The sequence below is a fragment of the Castanea sativa genome, chromosome 6 (assembly GCF_040712315.1).
Source record: "Castanea sativa cultivar Marrone di Chiusa Pesio chromosome 6, ASM4071231v1".
NCBI lineage: Eukaryota > Viridiplantae > Streptophyta > Magnoliopsida > Fagales > Fagaceae > Castanea > Castanea sativa.
The window spans coordinates 32,722,842-32,749,670 of record NC_134018.1 but is presented as its reverse complement, the minus strand read 5'-3'; the positions used below and the strand labels follow the sequence as shown (position 1 = coordinate 32,749,670).

General features: G+C 38.1%; 1 protein-coding gene and 1 long non-coding RNA gene across 3 annotated transcripts; one reads left to right on the top strand and one right to left on the bottom strand.

The window, feature by feature from the left end:
• The first annotated feature begins 1,041 nt into the window (after nucleotides 1–1,041).
• LOC142640789 (uncharacterized) lies at nucleotides 1,042–2,266 on the top strand. The gene is made up of 2 exons (XR_012845238.1): nucleotides 1,042–1,165; nucleotides 1,768–2,266. It is a non-coding gene; the product is annotated as an uncharacterized LOC142640789 (long non-coding RNA).
• Nucleotides 2,267–2,947: 681 nt separating this feature from the next.
• LOC142640788 (syntaxin-132-like) lies at nucleotides 2,948–9,520 on the bottom strand. 2 transcript variants are annotated; one of them, XM_075815049.1, is made up of 13 exons: nucleotides 9,365–9,520; nucleotides 8,568–8,681; nucleotides 8,215–8,271; nucleotides 7,551–7,599; nucleotides 7,010–7,098; nucleotides 6,846–6,919; nucleotides 6,705–6,747; nucleotides 6,570–6,630; nucleotides 6,391–6,416; nucleotides 6,227–6,304; nucleotides 5,264–5,344; nucleotides 5,121–5,186; nucleotides 2,948–3,309 (listed from the first exon to the last, which is right to left on the bottom strand). In XM_075815049.1, the coding sequence occupies exons 1-13, from the start codon at nucleotides 9,380–9,382 to the stop codon at nucleotides 3,142–3,144; spliced, it is 924 nt and encodes a 307-aa protein (XP_075671164.1). In that variant the 5' UTR covers nucleotides 9,383–9,520; the 3' UTR covers nucleotides 2,948–3,141. The 2 variants fall into 2 exon arrangements, with proteins under 2 accessions (XP_075671164.1, XP_075671163.1); XM_075815048.1 differs by lacking the exon at nucleotides 2,948–3,309 and adding an exon at nucleotides 4,589–5,013.
• Between the last annotated feature and the right edge of the window lie 17,309 nt (nucleotides 9,521–26,829).

Sequence of the window (26,829 nt, the reverse complement as noted above, 5' to 3'; positions counted from 1 at the left end):
ACCAAGATGTTAGGTTACACAGATAGCAATTCTGGAGAATGACCATAGGATTTCTTGTGTTTCTCTCTAACTTACTATTTCGTGGAGTTCTTTTCAATCGATCGAACAGGAATCGAATAGCGATTGAATCATCCAAAGACTCCAAGATTATTTTCTTACCATTTCGATTGAGCCAAATTTTTGACCGATCAAAAATACTTAATTTCGAATTTTCATTTAGAAAATTTCAGAGTTTAAATTTTCACTTTATCAACTTTATGAAACAATATTCTCCTAACTCAAACATCATTATTACAACTCATCCATGTATATACCTACATACACAACAATAAATTTATTCAACTATTTAGTAAATTAGCCGCTACAAGAGTATCAATGTCAGAGGAACAAACTCTATCCAAACTAATAAAAGAAAAGAAAGCCTAACTCTCTTAGCTAAGATATGTATTAAAGCATTCCCATACTTATAACATGAGAGGATGAAGATGAAAAAAGTTAACATAGGACAACATGTCTTTTACCAATTAACCATAAGCAAAATGGAACCTATCTCCATGACGAAGAAATTGATGACAATTTAAGAGTCACCTTTAAAATTAAACTTAAGGAAATTGAGCTGCTTGCCTAGAAGGATTCGGTATTTTCTCTAAAAGGGATGCCCTAGAGTGCTTTTGAACCTTTCTGGAAATTAGTTATTATAGAATCACACCTTTTATTACACCATTTTCCACAACTATCCTATGTTGTAGACTTACAATTATGACAATTATGATAATTATTATTTTTAGAAACTATTTTAAAAAAACAATTAACTACTTTTAGAAACTATTTTAAAAAATTTCCTATAAGAAAAAAAAATGAATTAACTTATCTTGTAAATGTTTATATTTCTAATGAAAGTAATATTAAAATTTTCTTAAAATAACCTAACAATGAATTCCTTAATTTCTCCCAAAAAAAAAACCCTAAAAATACATTTTATCACGACCCATTAATAAATACGACTAGGCAGGCCTCTTCTCTCTCTGATTGGCTTTTGCGGTGCGACTAAGATCCAGTATCGCTTTCATTTCATTCTCTCTCTCTCTCTCTCTCTCTCTCTCTACAAGACGATTCAGAGGTTAGGTTTTTCTACGAACTGTCAACGCCTTAGCAGCAGGAGCAGGTAATGAATATTCAACCTTTTCGACTTTGCAGTTTTCTTCTTGTAATTTTCAAATATCTTTGTTGCAATTCAGTATTTTGGTACTTTGCTTTTTAAGGTTATATATTTCTTGGTCTTCGTTCAATTATTCAATATTATAATTTGTTAGATTTGACTAGTTACACCTTAGATTTTTTTTTCAAGATATATATATATATATTAATTGGAAGAAAAAAAAAAGAAAAAAAAAAGATATAGAGGAATTTACTTTCTCATCTCTTTTTCATTGTATACTTCAATGCACACTAATCTGTCTGTGTGTATGTATGTATTGATTTTAAGTCCTTTTAGGCGTTCATGGGTTTTAAAAATTATTTGAATTAAATTCATATGTAAAACACATTATCAAATGAGAATGGTTCTGAGAATCTCGGAAGAAGTTGTAAGAACATTCCATTCTAGAATAGATATTAGAAAAGAAAGTCATAGATTTTTGGCAATATATCAGTATGCTTCATCTATTTAGTACTCTGTAGATTGATGTATTTGACATCTTTGTGTACCTAATGCCATTGAACAAAGCTGAGATTGTGCCCTTGATTGTTGCTATGCCCCTATACAAGTATTAAGTAAATTGAAGGAAGGCCAGGACTAAGAACTGTTGATGGTTGGGGAAAGAAGATGGAGGATGATTCAGACATAGATAGAAAGCGTAGAAAGTCTCGACGCTTTCTGGATAGTTTATTCAATTCATTGAACTCTTGGATAAAGTAAATTGTAAGATATTGAGGGAGAACTTTTACATAAAAAAGAACTCAAAGATGGAGGACAATTAAATTGGATGGAGATTATAGTTGGAGAACTGATGCAACTAGATAACATGGAGAGGTGGTGAAAGCTAGAATATTGTGAGCTTACTGGACATGCTTCAGGGAGAATGTTCAGTCTTGCAAGATTTTCCATGATGGATTCCAATTTTAGTTAAGGATGTTTTTCCATTAGTTCATGTTTCCAGGAGTAGCTTTTTTCCCTTCAGATTTAATTTTTAGGATTAATTCCCTCCACTATTGATATAACAAAGTAGAATTTCAGAAGTTTTGTCAATGCTTTCCGTTGCCCTAATTTTGTTTCAATTTCTCAATGAGCTCTAGTTCAAATTGCATTTCCTCATTTCACAAGAATAGGTGGAGGGGACAGGTCATGAGCTTAAAACCCACTGGATACGTCTATAACTAACTAACTAAACAACAACAAAAAATGTATCAATTTTAACCCCAGAGTTCTGTGGTTGCCCTGCATCAATTGGTTGATTTGACTGAGTTTCAGATACCAGTTTTGTTTGTTTTGTAAAGCTCTAAGTATACTGATTAATATATAGACTCATGCCACAGCTAACCCTGGATTACACCGTGAAAGGTGCTGTTTTTCTTGCAGCTTCCCTCCCACCCCCCCCCCCCCCCCTTCTTTTCTTTTCCTTACCTTGTGCATGTGGAGTTTTTGTACAATCATTTTTCATTATTTATGCTAATTTACTGACGGTTAGGGGGCAGAAAAAATTGAAACTTACCTCAAGAGGGTGCCGTCCATCAAACCTGACTTGAGTTCTTTAGCAGTTGATATTCTTTCCTAAATTTGCCTGAAATCAATAGTTGAATATATGGTTTTTGAATTGTTTAACTCACCCAAAGCAAAGAAAAAATATCGATGGTGAGTATGGAGAGCCCTGCAAAAATGCTAGATTTCTTTGTCTTTGTCACAACCCCTCACCCCAACCAAAAAGGAAGCACAGAGAGAAATAAGCAAAAATAAAAAATTCTTCCTTTATTTGTGTATATGTAATGTCAAAAGAACTGGTATACAGAGAATAATTAAATTAAAAAGGAAATAAAGAAACCATTACACCCATTACACAATGTAATGGCTATAATCTTATTGGTTTCTGTATGTACAATCGTATATACGGGGAAGTTGGTAAGAAAGAGCGAGCAGATACAAGTTCACTTTCCTTTGTTCCATGGTTTAAGAATAGAGAGCACGATGATGATAGCAATAACCAGGAGCAATATAATGGCGATCATCATGCACTTTCTAGACTTCCTTTGCAAAGTCTTTGCAGTTTGGAGAGCGTCTGTACCCGACTTTACATGGTCCACTGCATTAGTTACCTGTATCCAACGATTCAAATTATAGTAGAAAGCATTACTATAACACAAAATGGGTCCACTGCATTAGTCACCTGTATCCAACGATTTAAATAATAGTAGAAAGCATTACTATAGCACAAAATGGGAGGAACATGACATTATAATAGCAGGACAACACATTAAGTACCGTCTATAGCACTAAGTGAACAATGTCAACCAATACGCCATGCAATGATTGGAAATGAGAGGTTCATGTACGTCTTAAAGTCATGGTTTCTTTTAGTGGAATCTTTTTGGTCAAAGCTTTTGCAGATTTGCCATGATTTGTGACTATTACCCTATGACCCTGCTCTCTTGCGGGCTGGGTTGCGTCTCTCTATGTGAGGGCAACAATAATGGCGCATTATTGCATTATGAGACAAGTTTTTGTTTCACTTACCTAAGAAAAAAAAAAAAAAGGTTTTTGTTTTAACCATCTTTCTTCGCTGCGTTCAGTTCTCAAAATGAAATAATCTTAGGGAAATGAAAGAGAAAACCAGGCCTCTTACGGTTTCTTTCCTTCTTTTATTTGGGATCAGTATTTTGTATTAAGGTCAAATACTGACACAATGACTATAAATTTTAAGCATGGCAAATTAGAGTCTGCAACAATTTACATAAAAACTACAAGTTAAAAATATTTTAATACTAGTAAAAAGTAAGACCATTGTGATATGTATAATAATGATGGTAATATCAATCTTCTAGGTAAATATAGAAAAGTTAAACAGAGATATGTAGAAACAACAGGAGTGCAGTATAAGTCTGCTAAAAACCATGCATATTTGGGTACTTGGAACGGTAAGACTATCGTGATTCGTATAATTATGATAATATTTATACTCAGTAGTGCAGTACTAGTATGATACATCAAAAACCTAAGACAAGTTGAACATCAAGGGTTCATTCAAAATAACAAAATCTAGAATAGGTGATGACAACCCCTTCTTGCCAGACTGGTAATATTCAAAGTATTTAGAAGCAACACCTCTCTCTCTCTCTCTCTCTCCTCTTCTTTTTATTTATTTATTTTTGGTATTTTTTTTACCGTAGCACCTGATTTTAGCAAGGCAGTAGATGCAAGAGAGCTCAAGAAAAACGAAAGATACCAAGACAAGTAAATCTCAGATGGATTTTTTAAAATACAGATTAGTCAGTTAAAAATTTTGGGGATTAACATTATCTTGGTTTCACCCTCCTTTTGTAGAAAACAAGAAACAAAAACACGCGCACACAAGAAAGAAGAAGATATAATCATTGAAAAACAACATGTCGCCAGCAAAGGCCAAATCAAACTTCCAATTTATAAAAACTGTATTTAGAGGAGTACCAAATCCTTCGTCCACAAAGCACACCACCAACATCAAACCAACTTCAAAAAATAAACAAATAAATAAATAAAAGACAACAAAGAGGTAAGAAGCACTGCTGACACAGGCAGAGTAAAATCATGGACAAATTTGGAAACCAACTCTACTATATTACATGGACAAGAAACGAAACGGGGTAGACTCAAGCACCGTTGCTACTCTTCCAAGGTTGGATGACACCGACAACTATAACGGCTACTATTACTAAGAGAATAATAATGGCAATGCACATCCATTTTCTGGAGTTCTTCTGGAGTTTCTTTGCATTTTGAAGTACAGTTGTCCCTCTTTGGACATGATCGACTGCAGTTGTAACCTGGACAAGGTTCCCATTAACACCCAATACCAAGCAATACATATTGTTCGATTATACATATACATGCACAGACCCACATGCTTGATGATGTAGAAGCAGAAACAAACCTGATTTTCGATGTTATCTAATATCTCTCCTTGAGCCTCGACTAAGACCGCCATATCAAGGTAAATCTGACAAATTATTTCGACATTGTATTAGAAATCTGATTTCAGGTAGTGTATTATATATACTTCAACTGTAGATATACCTGATGCAAGTCAAGCAGCTTTTTCTCAATTTCTTTTACAACATCATGTCTCTCCTGAATTTCTTCAAGGGTGTTTAGCACCTGCAACCATGGCCCAAAAAATATTTTTTTTTAACCCCCTTTTGTCTTTTGTTTCTTCTCCTTGTGGGAAAATTCTCCTTATAACCGGAATTAAGCTGCAAATATATAAGTAAGCTTGTCCAGTACTTAAAATGCAATTTGCAGGCCTGGGCAATTCACGTAAACACTCTTTGGGCGGGTGGTGGGTTTTGGGGACGCAGGGGAAGGGTCATTCATCCAAATCTCTTTTTTTAAGACAAGTTTCTGTCCTATCCACTGAGATATTATTAGCATGATGAAGTGATTAAGATACAAATTTAAACAAATATTAAAGTTTTCATCAGTAGGTATATAATCAGACTGGTCGAAGGAGGCAGGATTATTTAACTACGGACCTAAATAATCCATTTGATGGGAAATTATTAGTAACCTAGATCAGAACATGGCAATAAACTCTCTGTAGTTAGATTGCCATGTTAGCCAAATATTATACCAACACTCCGTTCATTCTATCATTGATTACTAGCAAAATGGAGCTCAACAAGAAACATGCTTCCCATTGCTCCATCACAAATTCCAAGTCATGCACTTGAATATTCTACCTTTTCATATGGCAAACTGACCTCGACGTAACTTAAACACTGGCAGTTTTTTTTTTGATAAGTAAACATTGGCATATTTATGATCTTATTTAAAACACAAAATACAACAAACCCATTCCAGGATGTGCTTGTTAAATAATCAATGTCATTTCTTGTGTTTATGATTTTAAGTTCAGTAAAAGAAGCAATGACAATGTAAGATGCCTCCAAAAAAAATTATCAATCATGGGCTATAACTAAAGTGGAAAACAGAAGGAAATCTATTCAATATATTTCATGTTAGATATCAAAAAGAGCACACCTGTCCTCGTCCTGCTTCTTGCATTGCCTTCTGAAAGATTTGCTCACTATTTCCAGTTTCTATCAGGTGGTCAATTGTCTACAAAAGTCATTACAATTTGACCAATTAAAATAATATCCAAATTTATCAATCCTCAAAGCAACAATAGAAGGATTCAGGCTCACCTCATCATCTGGTCTGGTTCCTGTGACTGCTCAATCAAATCATACAAGCACAAAAATGTATAAAAACATTATCACCAACTCAAAAAAGCAATAATAGTACTATAACACCATTACTTTAACATGTAACTCTTAATTTTTTCATTTTGCATCTTTCATATTGCAGGCAGAAGTTTTCTAACCTGTCATGACTCTTCTCTCCACAACCTCGCGATATTCATCTTGGATTCTCTGCCTAAGGGTCTGAAACGTACCATACAAATGAGAAGACAGTGGAAACTAAAATCAACATTAACAATCATAAGATGTAGTCATACCTGGAACTCTGTCATTAGATCCTTGAACTTCTTCATCAAGGCACTGCCATTCAAAATTAATTTTAAGTCAATTTGCTAGATTATCTAAAGAAAGCAATTCAGAAGCACTCTAAGAGTTAAATATTTGCACTCATGCCAGACTTTGTCATATTCATCCTCGCTCTGTCTACACCGGTTCCCTTTTCACATCCAGGCTTTTGTCGATTGGAAATGTTCTGGAAATAATGAAGAGTCAGTAACCTTAAAGAGGGTAATGACCCTCAGAAGAAACTAGCAGATTTAGACACAATTGATCAAGGTATTACATCTTTGCTAATGGCTTCTAGTTTTCCTTTCACATTTCGTGCAATCTTTCCCACTTCATCAATATCTTTCTCCATCCGCTTTTTAATAGCTGAATATAGTTTAACAGTAAGTGTTGTTATGAGTATAATTCTACAAAACAAGCTCAAAGATAAATTAGATACTCAAACTGGTAAACTTAATGCATCTTGTAGAAGTTATTAAGAGTTTTCCCCAAGTTAAAATCAATTGGCTAAGTCAGTAGGCATAGACAAGATTTTGTAAAACAAATCCACAGGGGACCCTGAAGGCATGAATTCTAACGAAACCTTCTAGCCAATTTTCTGCCAATGCTTTATTTCTTTGTGCCAGAGTTCAGGCTTCCAAAATATCAATCTGTGCTTTGGCCAATATTGAATGAACATTATCAACTACCTGCCTATGTTGGTTAATACTTAGCCATACAACTTACTCATAGCCAACTTTTGATAAAATGATAATGAGGTGACATTTTGTTCCAAATACAAGCCTTTCAATTGTAAGTAATATAGGAAATATCATTACCTTTCATGGCAGATGCTTTTGTAACAGCCTTCGATTCCTCATTAGCATCCTGTACAAAAGTTTCACATTCTGTCTTTAAAGTACTATCTGAGAGATTCTCTAGTTAAACCATTGTGCCATTTGGAACAGAAACCATCCCGTTGGCCATCCAGGTAGAAGGCCAGTCACTAGGATCAGTATCTGATCCAACTAAATTTGAAATAATTACAAAATCATTTAGATTTTTTAATCAAATTTCCAAAATTGTTTCTGACATTTATCTTTTCCTTCTTAACCCTGTTACAGTTCTCCTAATTATATAATGAGCAGGGTGGCTTTACTAAGAAGTTGAAAAACTGAAATCGATGCCTACCATACGGGTTTTCCAGCTTAACCTTTGCTCTGGATGACAAATATTAGGTGCTACTACTATTCCTATTAGGAGCCATAGAGATCAAGTAATAAAACTATAGAATTCATCATGTGTGAACTCTAGTGCTAGACCAAATGAAAGATTTAGAAAACCAAAACCAAAAGGTTTCACACTACAGCACATGCAACACATTTACTAACTAAAGTGCAATGAAATTTTACATGAATCAGATCTCATTTTCAGAAACATTGCTTATATACTTCTCAATAGAAAACCCAAATAGAATTTAGCCCTGGGAGAGAATCAACATACCTTCAGTTGTTTAAGAAACCCGGAGAGCTTCTCCACCTGTTTCTCAGTCTCTTGTATCTAATAACAAAGAACAGCAGGAAAAGGAGAGGAGGGGGGGGGGGGGAAGTAACTTGTTAGAAAGCAAAATCTAATTGAAGATAACATTGCTAGATTTTTTTTCCCTGCTGGAAAATAACAGAAGTAGAAAGAGAATCACTTGCAAATTTGATTTTTCTTTCCCTGCCTGACTAATGTAAACTATCAATAAATGTTCACTAAAAATCAAATAAAATTCAACATTATCAAATGTGATGGATTTTCATTTCTCATCTAAGCTTTGCAAAAGGAAATAGATCATCATAGATAGGACATACCTGCTTATTGAAAGCTCCCATTCCCAAATCAGGATTGCTCCCAGGAACACGCATTCCCATTTCGATATCATTTTCTCTGGAAGGTTGACCTTTGGCATCACTAACAAATGAATCCTAAACCACAACGAAAGCACGCAAAAATGAAAATTCTTTAACATTTGACCTGAAAGAAAAAAGCTCTGTATATTTATCTCTGAATCAACAATTAAATTACCCAAACAAAAAAACTCAAAAGTTTCAAAATTAAGCAGTCTCTTCTCTCCCGTCCAAATTCAATTCAATCTCTAAACCTTTCAAGAGAATAAGTTTCTGATGTCTTAGATGATGGTGCTATGATAGTCAAATAAATTACTCACATACATAAATTATTGAGCAGTACCATTAGCTCAGTTTGGTTGCCAATTCAAGTTAGAGAATTTTATCAATGAAGAAAACCACATAAACCCAAAGTGGTGGAGATATATAAGCCATCTAATTGTAAATAATTCTTAAATCCCAAATGGGTATTCCCTAAAAGGCTCAATTTTACATGGAACTCACAGATAAAAGCATCTAAGACTATAAATTCATCATCATAAAACAGAGTGTCAAATCCAACACAGACAACACCAATCTTGCAGTCATACACAGAGCAGAAAAAACCAACCCAAATAGCAAAATCATCACTTTTAATGTCCCAGTCATTGAAAAGGATTGGTTAAAATAAAGACAGTGATTTCAATCCACTAGTATATAAAACAATCACATGTACACACATAAATGACAAAAGTTGAAAAAGAAGTGAGAAACGAAAGTACCGTCAGAAGATCGTTCATCTTGAAAATCACAGATTCAGAGTTACAGGGGAGAGAGAGAGAGAGAGAGAGAGAGAGAGAGAGAAAATTTTCAACGAATAGGAGAGACAAGGAGCATAGGAGCTTTGTGTTACCTTTTCTTTTTCTTTTTTTTAAGAAATTGTGTTAACTTAATAATACTATAATAATATCGATACAATGTTAGTATTATGTTATGTTGGTTGGCCGGCGATCCAAATACAACTCACTCACGCGTGACGCGTACAAAAACCCGAAAGTTGTCACATACTAAATTTATTTCTTTACCCTTAAAAACATTCTCTTCACTAACATATAAAATAGAAAATAAAATAGACTTGGGGAAGCCATTTTGATAATTGTGATAAATTCTCCATAATACCACGTGGATACAAGTTACATTTTTTGTTTGAAGGAACAAGTTGCATTGTTTTGTAGACTACTAAGTTATATATATATATATATATATATATATTTTTTTTTTTTTTTTTTGAGAAACAAGTTACGTTGTTAATATACGGTTTACTATTCGATTGAAAATTTTGTTAGAATGTTACATTGCTGATATACGGTTCACCATTTGATAGAAAACTTTGTAAGATTGTTTATTTACAAATTCTTGCTAAAATAATATATGTAAGTCATACACTCATTTGTAGGGCTGTAAACAAATCGAGCCGAATTGAGTATTAAAAATTCAAGTTTGTTTATTTAATTTTATTTCAAACATTAGCTAAGCTTGAGTTTATCAAAGGCCTACCTAGGTGTACTATGCCCTAGTAGTACTTCATCCACTCTTTCTTGGCTCATTTAGCTCGATAGCCCACTAAGCTAGCTCTCCAATGGAATCGGGCTTGTTTATGGCATTTTTTAGTGGTTGACTCATCCCCACTACAACTATGTAGGCTCGAAAGTATGGCCTAAGCTTCTGTGCCATTGTGACAAGGGCAAATACTAGCTTTTCCATGCTAGAGTATCTATCTTCTTTTACCAAATGGAAACGACTCGAGTAGTAGAGTGGGCTTTGTATTCCTTCATCTTCCTTAATGAGGGTGGAGCTTATGACATTTAGGGACACCACCAAATAGATGTAGAGATCCTCTTCAGCTTGGGAAGAGTTGAGCAATGGAGGCTTGCTCAGGTAAACCTTCAAGTTTTCAAACGCTTTTCAACATTTACTCGTCTACTCAATGCTTTCTTCAACATCTTGAAAAAGGGAAAACGATTTTTGGTAGCCCAAGAAATGAACTTGTTAAGTCGTTCAAGTGTTTGACCTTTTTATTTTGCTTTTCACTAGCACCAACCTTTGGTAGGTGGCCCTTCTATTCTTTAGGTCAAGGGGAATCATCTAGTAGTAATGAAGGCCATGGTTAGTGACAAACAACTCTCCTCTTGGTCTACCTTGTCCATTAAGATATGTTTGTATTTTAAAAATGTGTCCATAAAGCTTAGTAACTTTTGTCCCACTATAAAGTTAATAATGTAATTGTTGCATTGACTATGATAGCTATCTTTAGGGCAAGCTTTGTTTAGATTATTGAAATCCATGCACGTTCTCCACTTGTCATTAGGCATCCTAACCATTACTATGTTGGTTAATCACTTTCATAGTAGCCTTGTTTTGTTTAAGGGAAAAGTTTTAGTTTCGTTGTTGGATGGAACAAACAGTGGGGTTCATATTCATCTTGTGGACCATCACCTTGGGGTCTACACCTTATTTGTGCTTGTGGTGTTATGCAAACGCACCCTTGTTTTGCCTTAGAAATGTATGAGATTGTTCCCCCGAGCCTAAACCTAAAAATATTAGGTTTTGGTCATGTCCCATGTGAACGAGGTGGAGTGCCTCTCAAAAGACAATGGAGGGGATCTTACCAGCGTTATTCTCCTCCCTAGGTCAAGAGTTTCATAATGGAGTCTCCACTTATTTAATTGGAAAAATAAGAAAACCAAATTGAAAAGTACATCGCTGTACATCGTTGTGTTAATGAATTGAAAAAGACAAATCTCTTTGATAATAACTAGAAAATTGCATGGCTTTGGTCCTTGATGCAATCTAAAACAAAAAAAAACATCGCTTTGATTCCTAGTTACAATCTAAAAAGAGAAGATTACAAGGATAAACCTAATCTACTACCCTTGATCTAAGTTCAAAGGCTAGGTTACAAGATTAGGAAGGTGTTAGGCACCCAACTTGGCTGGTGAAACCAGTTTTCTAGACTTTGGTGGCCAATAAGCATATCACATCATTCAAACAATTATAGCATCCAAGAACAATTGAAGAGTGAAACAAACATTGATAAGCATGATGAGATCTTATCCTAGGCATGCAAATAATTGAAATTGAAAGACATGGTGAATATGCGTATGATGTGTGATAAACCCTAATCTAGAACATGTGAACATGTTAGAGCACTAGCATTAGGTGTGTCAAAAGCCAAATATTTGGTGATGATGCAAAGAAAATCAGTAGGCTGGATGCTTCGGATTTGAAAGGACCATTTGCTCTCTCGATGGCCTGAAAAACAAAGAAAAAGCGATCAAAGGTGACCGGGGTCGCCGACCAAGAACCCTCCGATGGCAAAGTTAGTTTTCTATTTATATTTTTTTGGAGTTCCAACTTTTTGGGAGAAGTAAAAACCTACCTTTTTCTGGTCTGAATGGGTGCTTATATAGGGTCCTAGAAACAGTTATTGAGATTGTAACCTCCCCTGGATTTGAGGAGGTGCGAGGGTTCAGGGATAACTTCCACAACCATTTAGGAGTTGTATTTTCTCATTCAACGGTCACTGGAAGTTATGCGTAGGTTGTGGAGTGGTGAAATGTATTAAATAATTCTAAGTGTAAAGATCTCGTCCAGGGGTCTTCTTATGGACGAACCCTTGACGAGATCCTTTTATGGACGAACCCCTTCAGGACGGGGACGGGCGCTTTCCTAGGACGAGTGATGGGGTGCGTTTTCGTCCATGGACGACCATGGGCGTCGGCCTCGTCTTGGTGCTTTCTTCTAGACAATTGCTAGTATGGATGATCATGGACGGTCTGGAGTAAACTTTTCTTCATTCCTCATCAGTTGCCCCTTCGTCCAGGGTCATGCAGTATATCACTAGACTTTAGGACGAGTTTTCCAAGAAAATTTATTATTGTTATTTATTATTTTATTTGTTTTTCAAACAGCGTACCACGTGTCACGTTTTCATTGGCGGTTGGTCACGTCGACTTAACTCTTCGAGGCAGATGCCATATGTCGCTGTCTCATTGGTCTCGTCATTGTGAATACTGAGACTTTTCTACCTATAAATAGTGGTTTCCCTCTCGTGCCTTTCTCACTTTTCAGATTTTCTGTTTTGACATTCTCGTCCGTCGCCTCGTCTAGGAGTATTCTCAGCGTCCTTAGTATCTTTCTTCTAGAACCAGGTATTCCCCTTACTCTCACTCTCAAGCTTTCCTTTTTAAGCTTTAGGACATCTGCAATGGCTACCTGTTCGTCTAGCGACAGTGTAGACAAGGCCATAGACGAGTACCATGATTCTTCTAGTTATAACACTTCCAGTAACAATAGTAGTAGTAGTAGTGGCCACACAACAGAGGAATATACCTCTGGTGTTTTTGGAATTCCAGTCAAAACCTTACAAGAAAATATTAGGACGAGAGCAGCCTCTGGGGCTGATACCTCGACGAGCGTCCCGCCGTCCTCCCCTTTAGACGAAGAAGAAACTGTATATAGTTGTGCTATGGGAATCCCTTCTAAGACGGACAAGAAGAGGTTAGACGCTCTTAGGAGTTGGTTCCAAATCCCAGACGACCTGAATCCTAGGTTAGCCGTCCGAGGGGAATGGTGTTGCCAACCCCGTTTTGGGATAGGTATTTACGAAGCTTACTTGCTAGGGGGGCTTAGATTTCCTTTGAACGCCTTCGCTAGGGAATTACTCACTAGGCTAGGCTTGGGAGTTTGTCAATTTAACCCCAACGCGTGGAGACTTATTGTCTTCATGCAAGTCTTATGGAGGGAGATATTTGATGGGAACCGTCCTATCACCGTGGACGAGTTTCTGTATTGTTATAAACCTTCCGAGATAAGTCAATCTCTAGGCTTTTATCAGTTTACAGCTAGGGGCAATGACTGTAGATTGATTAAGTCTTTGCCTTCGTTTGACAGAAACTGGAAGACAGAATTTTTCTTTGTCTCTGGTTTCTGGGCGGGGCAACCTATCGAGGTTGGTAGAGATGTATTTGCCCCTTATACTGGAGAATTAGGAAACCTTCGTCAAGAAGGTATGTTGTGTTTTTCCTTCATTCTTTTTTATTTTTTTTTGTTATCTTTTATCTTTAAACAGTGATCTAACCTTAATTTTCCTTTTCTCTTTTTTTTTTTATTTTTTTTTTAGCTGTTAGATGTCCTTCTTTGAGTAAGTTCCACCGCGACCGCGTCCACAAGGCTCGTCTACACCCCGAGAGAAATTTTCACTCGTTGGTGAATCTTCGATGCTTGCACAGATGGGGACTTGGCCCTGATCCGTCTATTGAAGCCCTTGCGCACGAGCAAACTGTCCGTAGACGTGAATGCTTTACTTAAGAAATTTTTTTTTATTTTTTTTTTATATATGTGCACATGTCTTTTTCAGGAATGGCAACCATGAAAGAAAATAAGGGGAAGGAGGTGATTGATGAGATGGCCAGACATGAAGCTCAACCCCAGCCTCGTCCTACTGCTGGAGACAAGAGGAAGAGCTTGTCCAAAAATTTGGACCTAGGAAGCTTGCCCAGTCGTCAGGGAAAGAAGACCAAGCATGGGTCGTCCAGGCCCAAAACTGCCAGGTCTGACCCTCCTTCCTCCCAGCCGTCCATCACAGTCGTCAATGTCGACTCGTTTACGCTTGTTGGCGTCGCTCCGTCCAAGTCCCATGCTCCTGCTTCGTCCCAGCCTCCTCAAAGGATTTCTACAAACTTATTGGAGAATGAGGATTTGGCTTGGGAACGATTCCAAGAAGCTGTAACAGGCGAGGACGTGGCTGCGTGCTACGACATGTCTTTGAGGGAGTTTGACCACTCTGGTGTCCACGACCTTTTTAAGGTGAGCGTCTTTGTCTCGTCTTGGTTTAGCCATGTTATCCATTGTTATTTTTATCTCTTGAACCTTCTTATCTTCCATGTAGGCAATGTCGAAGTTCATAGCTGCGTCTTGGCAGGCCACGGAGATGGACAAGACGAGGATCCTTCTAGAGAAAAGAATAGAAGAGATTAAAAACAACTGCAGGACTTGGGCCGAGGTGGCGAACAAAGCCAAGGACAGGCTAAGGGGTTAAGTGCTTTGGTGGAGGAGCTGAAATCCGATGCTGCTAGGAAGGATGACCGTCTTGACCTTCTTCAAAAGAAGAATGACGAGCTGAGTCTCTTCCTCAAGAAAGCTAAAGACGAGGTAGTAGAGGAGTTCAAAGCGTCCAAGGAGTTTACTGACCTGCTGGACACGAACTACGCAGTAGGATTTGAAGATTTTAGGATGGATGCTATAGACAACTTTCCTGGAGTTGACTTTAGCACCATTAAACTCAACCTTGGTGCTGCTACAAGTTCTCTCCTCCAAACAGGCTCAGACGATGTTAACATTGAGGACGATACCACCACCAAAGCACCTCAGGATGACCCCAACGTTGATGCCCCCCCCTCTTGAAGACAATTTTTTAAACTAGTGCTATTGTTGTTTTCCTTTTCTTTTTGGTCCGTTGTTTTTGGACCCCCCCTTTCTTTTCTTAAAATGTATTCGAGTACAATTACCTCGTCTAGAGTGTTCTGGATGAACTTATCAACAATTGCCTTTTAAGGCTTATTTTATAAGGGTTTTTGGATGGTGGTCGTCTACCCTCTTTAGACTAAAGAATATTTTTTCTTTATCCGTTATCTATTGTATGGACGAGCTTATCCATTATTTTCACCATTTATGCTATTGTCTTTTAAACAGTGTCCTAAGTGTTGAATGATCGTCTATGTGATTTCTTTATGGACGACCCACTTAGGACGATAATGATGACTGCATTACTTTACCTTGTCCTTTGGGCAATTGTTACTCGTTTTCTCGCGAGAGGCTTATAATGTTTAATGTTTTACTTGTCTAAAGACATTGAGGCATCTTGGCTAGCTACTCGTCTTTGGAACGTTATGCCTTAACGCATGCCGTCTTTCTTAGACGAGTGTGTCTTAGCTTTTTCTTTTTGCTTTGTACTCATTTAAAGGAAAGCTTGGACGAGTATGCCTTAGCTTTTTTCTTTTTTGCTTTATCCTTGTTTCAAGGAAAGCTTGGACAAGTATGCCTTAACTTTTTTCTCTTTGCTTTATTCTTATTTCAAGGAAAGCTTGGACGATACATCCTTGCGTCCAGAGATTTTCATTCGTCTTAGGCTTTTGCCCCCCTTTATGGGTATTATTATGGAAACTAGATTAAGTATATCAGAAATCCAAACCATATTATTACATGAATATTGTCCACAAATATGGCACGCTTTAGAAGCTGGTGCCTTATTGAAACACTTAAGAAAATACATAACCTTGTCTTTTATAAACTAGTCTGTAGACGGTACAAAAGTTTAAAAACTAGTGCACTTTTTATTCTTAGTACACACTATAGTAGTAATAAGAACACAACAGTAGGCATAAGTAAACACAAATTGTAGCTGTAGTTGCCCATCGTATCAACCTCGCCCCCGGATTATTTCGTCCAAGTTCATCACTGATAGTACTTCCTCAGGTGTTCCACGTTCCAGGGGTGCTCTAACTTTCATCCGTCCAGGGCCTCTAGGTAGTATAACCCCTGCCTCTTGCAGTTGATTACCCTGTAGGGTCCTTCCCAATTGGGTCCTAATTTTCCATGAGCCGGATTCCTAGTCGCTAAGGAGACTCTTTTGAGAACGAGGTCCCCAACACTGAATCGTCTGGGTTTCACCATGGCATCATGCTGCCTAGCCATAAGATTCTTGTACCTTGTTGTCCTTTGCTCCGCATCCATTCTTACCTCGTCAATAAGATCAAGGTCAAGACGAAGTTGTTCCCCATTCTCTCTCTCCTGATACTTCATCACTCGATGATTAGCCATATGAACTTCTGCCGGTATGACAGCTTCACTTCCGTAGGCTAGCTTAAAGGGGGTCTCTCCTATTGGAGTTCGTAGAGTCGTCCTGTAGGCCCAAAGAACACCTAGTAGCTCATCTGGCCATATCCCTTTTGCCCCTTGAGCCGAGTCTTAATGATTTTCAGCAGGGATCAGTTCGCTACTTCTGCTTGTCCATTCGCCTATGGATGGGAGGGTGAGGAATAGTGATTCTTGATCCCAAAATGATTGCAAAAGTCCCTGAAGGGTGCGTTGTCAAACTGACGTCCGTTATCCGATACTAGTACCCTAGGTACTCCGAACTTACATAGAATATTCTTCCATACAAAATTTTTAACATTTTATTGAGTGATTATTGCAAGAGGTTCGGCCTCTACCCACTTGGTAAAGTAATCAATCCCTACAACCAAAAATTTCATTTGTCTGGTTCCCATGGGGAAAGGACCTAGGATATCCAGTCCCCATTGTGCAAAGGGTCATGGGGCCATCATTGGGGTTTGATACTCTGACGGCTGTCTAGGGACATTGCTAAAGCGTTGACACTGATCACAGACCTTGACATAGGCCTTAGTATCTGCCTGCATTGTAGGCCAATAGTAGCCTGCACGAACGATCTTATGGACTAGTGATCTCGCTCCTGAATGATTTTCACATGCTCCTTCATGAACTTCCCTCAAAACATAGTTTGACTCGTCAGGGGCCAAGCACCTTAAATAAGGTTGAGAAAAACCTCGCTTGTACATCACTTCATTTATGAGGACGTACTTGGCTGCCCTGACCCTCAACTTCCTAGCTTCGTCTTTGTCTTCTGGAAGCCTTCCATCTTTAAGATAAATTACTGTTGGACTCATCCAATTTTCTCCCCCTCCTATCTGCTGTATTTTCGGAAAGTCTATGCTTGGCATATATTGGACGTTGTCATACTCGTCCGTAACTCCTCCTGCCGAAGCTGCTTTTGCCAAGGCATCTGCTTCCATATTTTCCTCCCTAGGGAGTTGAACAAAACTTACTGCTGAAAACTTTCGTGTGAGTCGTTTCACTTTGCTGAGGTATTTCTTCATCCAATCTTCCTTAGTATCACACATTCCATTTACTTGGTTGATGACTAGCCGAGAATCTCCTCTGACTATTATCGACTCCGCCCCTAAGGACTTAGTCAATTCCAATCCTTTGAGTAGTGCTTCGTACTCAGCCTCGTTGTTGGTGGTTTAATATTGTAGACGGGCCGCGTACTCCAACTTGTCACCCTCTGGAGACTCTAGTATGACTCCAATCCCTCCTGCGTATAGTGTGGACGATCCGTCTACATTAATAACCCACCTTTCAACTCCGTCGTCTCTGTCCAGCTCATCCTGGCTGGGGGTGTACTCTGCGATGAAATCTGCTAATGCCTACGCCTTTATCGCACTCCTTAGAAGGTATCTGATGTCAAACTTGCTAAGTTCAACAGCCCACTGTATTAATCATCCAGCAGCTTCCAACTTGTTCATTGCCTTCTTTATGGGATGATCTGTTAGGACGTTGATAATATGAGCTTGGAAATAATGCCTCAGCTTCCTAGAAGCCGTAATCAAGGCAAAGGCTAGCTTCTCCATCATCAGGTATCGTCTTTCTGCTCCTCTCATCGCACGGCTTGTGTAATAAACTGGTTTCTGGATTCTCCCCTCTTCTCTGACCAACGCCGAACTTACTGCGTGTGGGGACACTGCCAAGTACAAATACAGCTCTTTTCCAAGCACAGACAGACTCAGCAACGGCGCTGTCATGAGGTATGTTTTCAAGTCTTGGAAGGCCTTTTGACACTCGTCTGTCCACTCGAATGCCTTCCTGAGGACTTTAAATAATGGCAAACACTTGTCAGTAGCTTTCGACACAAACCTGTTAAGAGCGGCAACTCGTCCGGTAAGAGACTGGACTTCCTTAATATTTTTCGGTGGTTCCATATTCAGTATCGCCTAGATTTTTTCCGGATTTGCTTCAATTCCTCTGTGTGAAACCATGAACCCTAAAAACTTCCCCGACGAAACTCCGAAAGCACACTTGCTTGGATTTAATTTCATGTTGTACCGCCGCAGTGTATCAAAAGTCTCTTGAAGGTAGTCCAAATGATTGTCCTCGTCCTGGCTTTTCACCAGCATGTCGTCTACATAAACCTCCACATTTCGCTCGATTTGAGGACGGAATATGTGGTTAACCAGTCTTTGGTAAGTCGCCCCTGCATTTTTCAAACCAAAGGGCATCACTTTGTAGCAATACAACCCTTGGCTTATAATGAATGAGGTCTTTTCTTAATCCGCTTCATCCATCTTTATCTGGTTGTAACCTGAGAAGGCGTCCATGAAGCTAAGCACTCTGTGTCCTGCCGTCGAGTCCATCAGCTAGTCAATGCGTGGCAATGGGTAACTATCCTTGGGGCAAGCTTTGTTTAAGTCGGTGAAGTCCACGCACATTCGCCACTTGCCGTTGGCTTTCTTCCCCATGACCACGTTCGCTAACCAATTTGGATAATGAACTTCTCGGATGAACTCCGCGGCAACCAACTTCTGTACTTCTTCCTTGATGGCATTGTCTCGCTCAAGAGCAAAAACCCTTTTCTTCTAACGCACTGGTTTTGAATAGGGACACATGTTCAGGCTATAAATAATAACACTTGGATCAATGCCAGACATGTCTTCATGACTCCATGCAAAGACATCGAGGCTTTTCTTCAAAAATCGGACCAAAGCATACTTTGCCCCTTCTTCCATGCTCGCCCCAATTCTGGTGAACTTCTCAGGCTGGTTCTCGTCCAAGGGGACATCCTCTAACACTTCAGTGGGTTCCGCTGCGATCCTTCTCCCGTCTATACTCATTGCCTGGATATGCTCGTCCGTCGCCAGCATGGCCAAGTAGCACTCCCTGGCGGCCAATTGATCTCCTTGTACTTGGCCCACTCCGTGCTAGGTCGGGAATTTGATGGACAAGTGTAGGTAGAGGTTACCGCCTTCCAGCTATTCAGAGTTGGTCTTCCGATAATTGCATTATATGACGATGCACAGTCAACAACAAGGAAATTTACCTTCTGGGTTATCTGCTGTGGATATGTTCCAATGACCACTGGTAATATGATGGTGCCCACTGGTTGCACCTTCATTCCTCCGAATCCTACCAATAGCAAATTTACTGGTCGAAGCTGATCTCGTCCTAGCCTCATTTGCTGGAAGGCGGGGTAATACAGAATGTCTGCAGAACTGCCATTGTCTATCAACACCCTCCTGGTCATGTAGTCGGCAATAAGTAGGGTGATGACTATCGCGTCATCGTGTGGGTGGTGAAGTCGTCCTGCTTCCTCGTCCGTGAACGTAACGGCCTGCTCGTCTACTTCCTTCGTCTTAAGAGGTCGTCCAGACGGCTGGATGTTTTGCACTACCTTCAGGTATGTCTTCCTTGACTTGGATGACTGCGCTGTCGAATTTCCTCCTATAATTACTCTTATCTCTCCTAGTGAGGGTCGTGATGACTCTTCCACCTTAGCTTTCAGTTTCTCATCTCTTTGGTCTCGTCCAAGGAAGTTTCTTAGCTTCCCTTGTCTAATGAGATTCTCTATCTACTGCTTCAAATCAAAGCACTCGTCCGTGTCGTGCCCGTGGCCTCTATGAAAATGGCATTACTTGCTCTTATTGTGCTTGTTTGGATCTCCTTTCATCTTATCCGGCCACTTCAAGGACGGATCATCCTTGATCTGCATAAGAACCTACTCTAATGGCATAGTCAGGGGCGTGTATTGCTGATTCCTCGCTGAGGAACTTGCCTTCTTACCATCCTTGTCTTTTCTCTCGTCTACCCGGGCCTTCTTTAGACGAGGTCCCTGATCTGAGTAACGCTGGTGGCCTGTTTCCGAGCGCTCTGCTCTCTTTCTCTTCTTGGCTATAATAGCGTCCTCAGCATTCATGAAATTTTGGGCCGAATGGACGAGTTCCGCCATAGTCTGTGGTTCCTGCTCGTAAAGCTTATGGATGAACAAGTCAGAATTGACCCCATTATGGAAGGCGGCCAACAATAACTTGTCAGCCATTTCGTCTACTGTCAAAGCTTCCCTATTAAATCGGGTGATGAAGGACCGCAAACTCTCATTTTCCCCCTGCTCTATAGTTAGCAAACTAGAAGAGGAACACTTGTGGCATTGCCCTCCAATGAAGTTATTGACAAACAACTTACTCAACTCTTCAAACGATCCCACTGAGTTTGGGGGTATTTTACTAAACCATACTCGCGCTGGTCCCTTAAGTGTGGTGGGGAAGGCTTTGCACATAATCTCGTCTGGGACCCCTTGAAGGCGCATGGTCGTCTTGAAAGTAGCAATGTGGTCACACGGGTCACAATTTCCATCATATGAATCCAAGGAAGGCATTTTGAATTTCGGAGGTAGGGGATGACTGTTGATGGAAGCCGTGAAAGGGGAGTCCGTTCGGTGAACCATATCATCCACTAGGTTTGCCCGCCTCATGTTCTCCCTCATCTCATCCATGGCTTTTCTCATCTGGTCCATCTCTCTTTCCAAGTGTGGCACTCTTCTTGATGCGGTACCCCTTGTCTGATTTTCGGACTCGACGTTTTCTCCTCTGCCTTCCTGACTCTGGGCTCGTCCCTCCGTGTGCCCATCTTAGCGCTGCCTCCTAAGGTTGATCTCCCTATTCAACTCTTGATTCTGACGGGTCAGTTCTGCCATAGCGGCAGCCTTGGATTGTATATGTTGAATAGAAGGCGGTTGCATGACAGGCGCTGACCTGTGATCGCGAAGGGGATTACTAGAAGCATCCCTACTCTCCTGGTGGTCTGGGCTGGTAGCCCTTGATCTTGTTCAAACCATTCAGCCTTTTGTCTGGGAAAGGCTAATCGTTGATAACAAAAACAGATAGTTGAACGAAAAGAACAGCGAATAAAGTAGTTTCTTTCCCACAGACGGCACCAACTGATGATGCAAAGAAAATCAGTAGGCTGGATGCTTCGGATTTGAAAGGACCACTAGCTTTCTTAATGGCCTGAAAAACAAAGAAAAAGCGATCAAAGGTGACCGGGGTTGCCGGCTAAGAACCCTCCGATGGCAAAGTTAGTTTTCTATTTATATTTTTTTGGAGTTCCAACTTTTTGGGAGAAGTAAAAACCTACATTTTTCTGGTCTGAACGGGTGCTTATATAGTGTCCTAGGAACAGTTATTGGAATTGTAACCTCCCCTGGATTTGAGGAGGTGCGAGGGTTCAGGGATAACTTCCACAACCGTTTAGGAGTTGCATTTTCTCATTCAACGGTCACTGGAAGTTATGCGTAGGTTGTGGAATGGTGAAATGTATTAAATAATTCTAAGTGTAAAGATCTCGTCCAGGGGTCTTCTTATGGACGAACCCTTGACGAGATCCTCTTATGGACGAACCCCTTCAGGACGGGGATGGGCGCTTTCCTAGGACGAGTGATGGGGTGCGTTTTCGTCCATGGACGACCATGGGCGTCGGCCTCGTCTTGGTGCTTTCTTCTGGACGACTGCTGGTGTGGATGATCATGGACGGTCTGGAGCAAACTTTTCTTCATTCCTCATCATTTGGCATTTGGCACACCAAACACCAAGAAACCTCTCACATCAAATGTTTTAAATGCTAAAAAATTTGGCATGAGTGAACAGTAACGGTTTGCACACAAATGCTAAACCAAAAAAATAAATTTTTTTTCTACTTTTTCTCTCTCCTCTCTCCCTATCTCAGCCTTTCTCTCTCTCTCACTTTATCTCTCTCTTTCACAAGCTACCTATCTCCACCCACAATTGTCTCGCCAAGCGCCGATCTCACCACGATTTCTGCTTTGCCTAAAGCCACTCATCGCAATGGTGACTCCGTTCTCATTTCTCTCTAGTGGCAGTGATAGGTGGGTTGGCATTGGTTTCTGGTTGCTGGGCTATATATATTGGCTTATTGGTGGCAGTGATGGGTTTTGTAGGTTGTTTGGTGGGTTGTGGTTTGCTAGGTTTTGTGGGTCTTTAGTTTTCCGGTGGGTTGGCATTTGTTTTGGTGATTTTAGGCTGATTTCGGTTGGTTGATTTTTTATTCATCTCTTCAATTTTTATTTTTTTGGAGTTTTGTGTTGATTTTGGGGTTTTTTTTTTTTTTTTTTTTTTAAGTAGTATTGGATGGTGGTGGGTTTGTAATGCTGGTGGTTGGTGGCGGGTTGTACCTATGGGTGGTAGTGGCGGGTTGCACCTATGGGTGGTGGTGGCGGGTTGTACATATGGGTGGTGGCAGAGGATTGTGCTTGTGTACGGTGGTGTTGGCTTTATAAATTATTTGTTTTTTTTTAAAATTTTGTAGAAGTGTTATTTATAGTAGTTTAATGTGTTGTGATATTAAAATAGAACATCTGATGAATGACAAATCGTAAAATGATGTGTTAAAATAGATAAAGTAACTTTTTGGTATATGGAAATAGCATCTGTTTAGCATAGCTAATGTTGATGCTCTTATCACATTCTTAGACCTAGAATTAAATTTGAGAGTAAGATTAATTCATAGATCGAAATTGATATTGAAAACAATCTTTAATTTGAAAAGGATCTTGAGATTTTGCAAAGAGATTCATTTTAGAAAAGAGGATTTGATTTTGAAACATTTTCAGTCTTAAAACAAGTTTGAGAATGTCAGATCAAAAGGAAGTTCTCAGATCTTTTTATCAAATTGGATCTATGATCTAGACCTTAATCAACAAAATAATTCTCAATCTAGGATGCAAGAACATGTGATTTTAGTATTATAAATCAAAAGCATGGAAACATATTTACAATTATGAGAAACCCTAATTCTAAACATGTGGACATACTATTTGAATTATAAACTCTAGAAACATAGAAAGTATGAAAAACTAAGCAAACCTTAAAGGAAAGAGAAGGATGGGCTTTCTCTTGCTTTTGGCATAGCGCGTCTGGGCGGGAGGCCCGCATGATGGGCTATTAGCTCAATGGTGGTACCCATGGTAATTGCATGGTTGTGCTGGGGTTGTGAAGGATCTCAGCCACATGAAGGCAACAGTTGTCACTAATCTGAGTAGTGGGCCAAGTATAGGCCAAATGGCTATTTAATTCTTTAGAAGATAGAATTTTCCTTCAATTCTCAACGCGTTGACTTAAATAAGTAAACAAATGTGCTTTTAATAACATTTAATTAATAGTCTTGTGATTTGTTTAACAAGTTGATGTTTTGTTCTAGCCAAAAAAAAAAAAAACTAGTTGATGTTTCGCAAAATCCATGAATATATTATATGTTTATTTCAAAATACTTGTAAGAAATTATCTTTATAGAAAATGTATAATTTTCATTGTGTTATAATATTTTGGGAATTACTTTTAATTATATTACATGTCAATAAAAAAACAAAAAAAAAAAACATAAGAATAGGAGCTTGTTTTCTAAGCACAATATTGATATTACATTATATATATATATATATATATATATATATATATATATATATATATATATATTCTTGATTGCATGATATTAAATTTGCTTTTGCCTTTTATTTGATTTGGTTTGGCAAAAATACAATTTTGGTCCCTACTTTTTTGAAGCGCTTATGTTGATCCCTGAAAACCAAAAATCATTACTATTTTTATCTCTACCATCATCTCAATAACATAAATTATCTATGTGGCAGACAGAGTACATTGTTAGCATATTAGATGCTGACATGGTTAATAAAATAATAATAAAACTTTTTATTTGGCATTTTCTAAACACCACGTCAGCATTTTTTAAATAAATAAAAAAAGCCACGTCGGACAATTTAAACAAAAAAATTAATCTGATTAAATTAACTTTTTTTGTAAGAATATTCATGTTTTGGGTTCATGTTCTTCCCCAAAGAATGTGTTTGGCTTTTCTTTTCTTGCATGTTCTTAACAACCAAGCATGCAAAAGCACATACAAAACCAAATCAAGACATACCTAACCACTCATGATCAACCTCATCAAATTTTAACACAATAAACAACTTGATTACCAACAAATAATCAAACTAGGAAAAATTTGAACCTAACATAGACCATCAAACCCAAAAAACCCAGAAAACCCACAATTGCAAACCCAGAAAATGCACAAAATCATTCAAACCAACCCTGCATAATTCAGAAATTTTCTTTGAATTATTGGGCATTGAAAATCTAAAACCCATAAAGTCATTCAAACACAGAAAACACAAAACTTTTCTCCAACAAATCTAAAACCTATAGAATCAAGAAAATTTTATACATATGGATGAACAAAAAAATCAAACTCAGCACATGAACATAATGACGAGCTAGCAACAAAAACAAACCCAATAGATTTTCAACATCGTTTTTTTCCTCTCACAACACAATGAATAACAACCCTGAAAAATGAAATTAGAAGAAAAATAAAAACCCCAAATCAACCTTTACAAATCTTAGTTCTAGATTTGAAAAAATTCTCTGCAACCAGTTTAAAACTTGATAGCCAATTGATTCTCTCACCTTAGATCAGAATCGAACTCCATGGGAGAAGAGAGAGGAAGCTCCACCTTGTGCATATAGCAAAGAGAGAGAGAGAGAGAGAGAGAGAGAGAGAGAGAGAGAGAGAGAATGGTTTAGGTTAAGAGGAGAGGGTGGAGGCAAGGGAAGGTGAAGAAGACCCAAATATCACTCACATGGCACACACCTACCTCATCTTCTCTCTCTCTAACCTACTCTTTCACAGGCTGGAAGCCATTAGGTCTGCTTGCTGTGTCAAGTAGTCTTTGTTTGCTTGGAATAGTGGGTTTGAGAGCCACCGCTTGGGGTGGCGGCATTGGCTAATGAGAGCTGGCGAAGGTGAAGAAGAGAGGGCTAGGGAGAAGGCAAGGGATTAGGTGAAGAAGAGAGGAATAGAAAAAGAAGGTAAGGTAGAGTTAGGGACAGACCCAAGTGGGGGCCTGAGCTCCCCTTAGGTCCAATATATATATATACACACACACACACACACACACACACACACACACACACATATATAGTTATTATATATTTTATTTTTGTTGTTAGAGCATTTTATTATTAAATAATCAAAATGAATAAATGTTACAACATAAATGTAAAGATATTGGAGTGAATATGGAAGACGAGGAGTTAGTGAAAATGTTTAATCCCACATTGAAAAGGAGAGAGACTATTTTATTCTTTTTAATTGTGGTGATTAATGAGCTAACATGAATTGTATCAGAAATTGGGCTAGATACGTGCGCAAGGGCTAGATACGTCTCAACAATGGAAATGAATCAACCTATTCAGTTTCTCTTTGTGTTATTTCCATTATCATTGTGTTTGCACCAACATTTGTAATTGGGTCCCCCTTTTAAAATCTTAGGTCCCTTCTCCTCAATAAGTCTAGCTAGCTTTACCCAAATAGCAACTATCCAACCAAAAAACTTAACAAAAACAATAAAAACATTCACAATAGTGATTGTATTTTAGCAAAAAAAATAAAATAAAAAACTATTTTACCACTAAAGAACCGAAAAATCATGTACTATAACAAGTTGTTAAAAATAAAATATAATATTTTATTAAGATTATATCTCTTCCTTCAAATAAAAAACTCAAGTTCTCTCTTTTCCTTTATTATTTTAATAAGTTATTTATATTATTTTAAATGAAATAATAAAAAAAGTAGAACATTTGATATTGGGTGTATTGTAAAGTGAGATGATAAAATAGATAAAGTAGCTTTTTGAGGTGCTAACAGTTAAAATTTTTAGCATCACTATTGTGAATGCTCAAACTTCTACCAAAAAAAAAAATCCTAGATAGCCTAGTATTTAAAAAAATTATTTTGTTTTTCGTTTTTGTCTTTGTTGGTAAATGATTACATCTTAATGTATTTAAAAACAATGATTTTGTGTATTTATAATTTTTTTAATATTATATGGATGCATATTTTGAGTTTTTTTTATTCTTTTATACTCTAGCCTTTGCTAACTTAAAATTCTAAGTTCATCCCTAGGGAGAGAGGAAATGAAAATGGGTTGGATTTGGAGAAGAAATAGTAAGAAATAAATGGTTATGATATGAGATTTTGTATGTGTTTATGTTTTTGCATGTTTGGTTGCTAAGAAAATGTAAGAAAATAAAAGAAATTAATATTTTAATTTTTGCGTTTGTGTTTTTTTTTTTTTTCCAATTTAAATGTTGATATGGCAGCTTCAAAAAATAAAAAATGCTGACGAGGCATTTAAAAAATGCCAAATAAAATTTATTATTATTATTTTGATAGCTATGTCAACATAAATCATTTTCGTTACTGAGATGATGGTAGAGACTAAAATAGTAACGATTTTTTATTT

What these genes read in the sequence shown, in the direction of transcription:
- LOC142640788 (XM_075815048.1), bottom strand. An exon ending in TAGAAGCCATTAGCAAAGAT is followed by an intron (nt 6,920 to 7,009) that starts GTAATACCTTGA and finishes CATTATTTCCAG; the next exon opens with AACATTTCCAATCGACAAAA. An exon ending in GAACCAGACCAGATGATGAG is followed by an intron (nt 6,305 to 6,390) that starts GTGAGCCTGAAT and finishes TGACTTTTGTAG; the next exon opens with ACAATTGACCACCTGATAGA.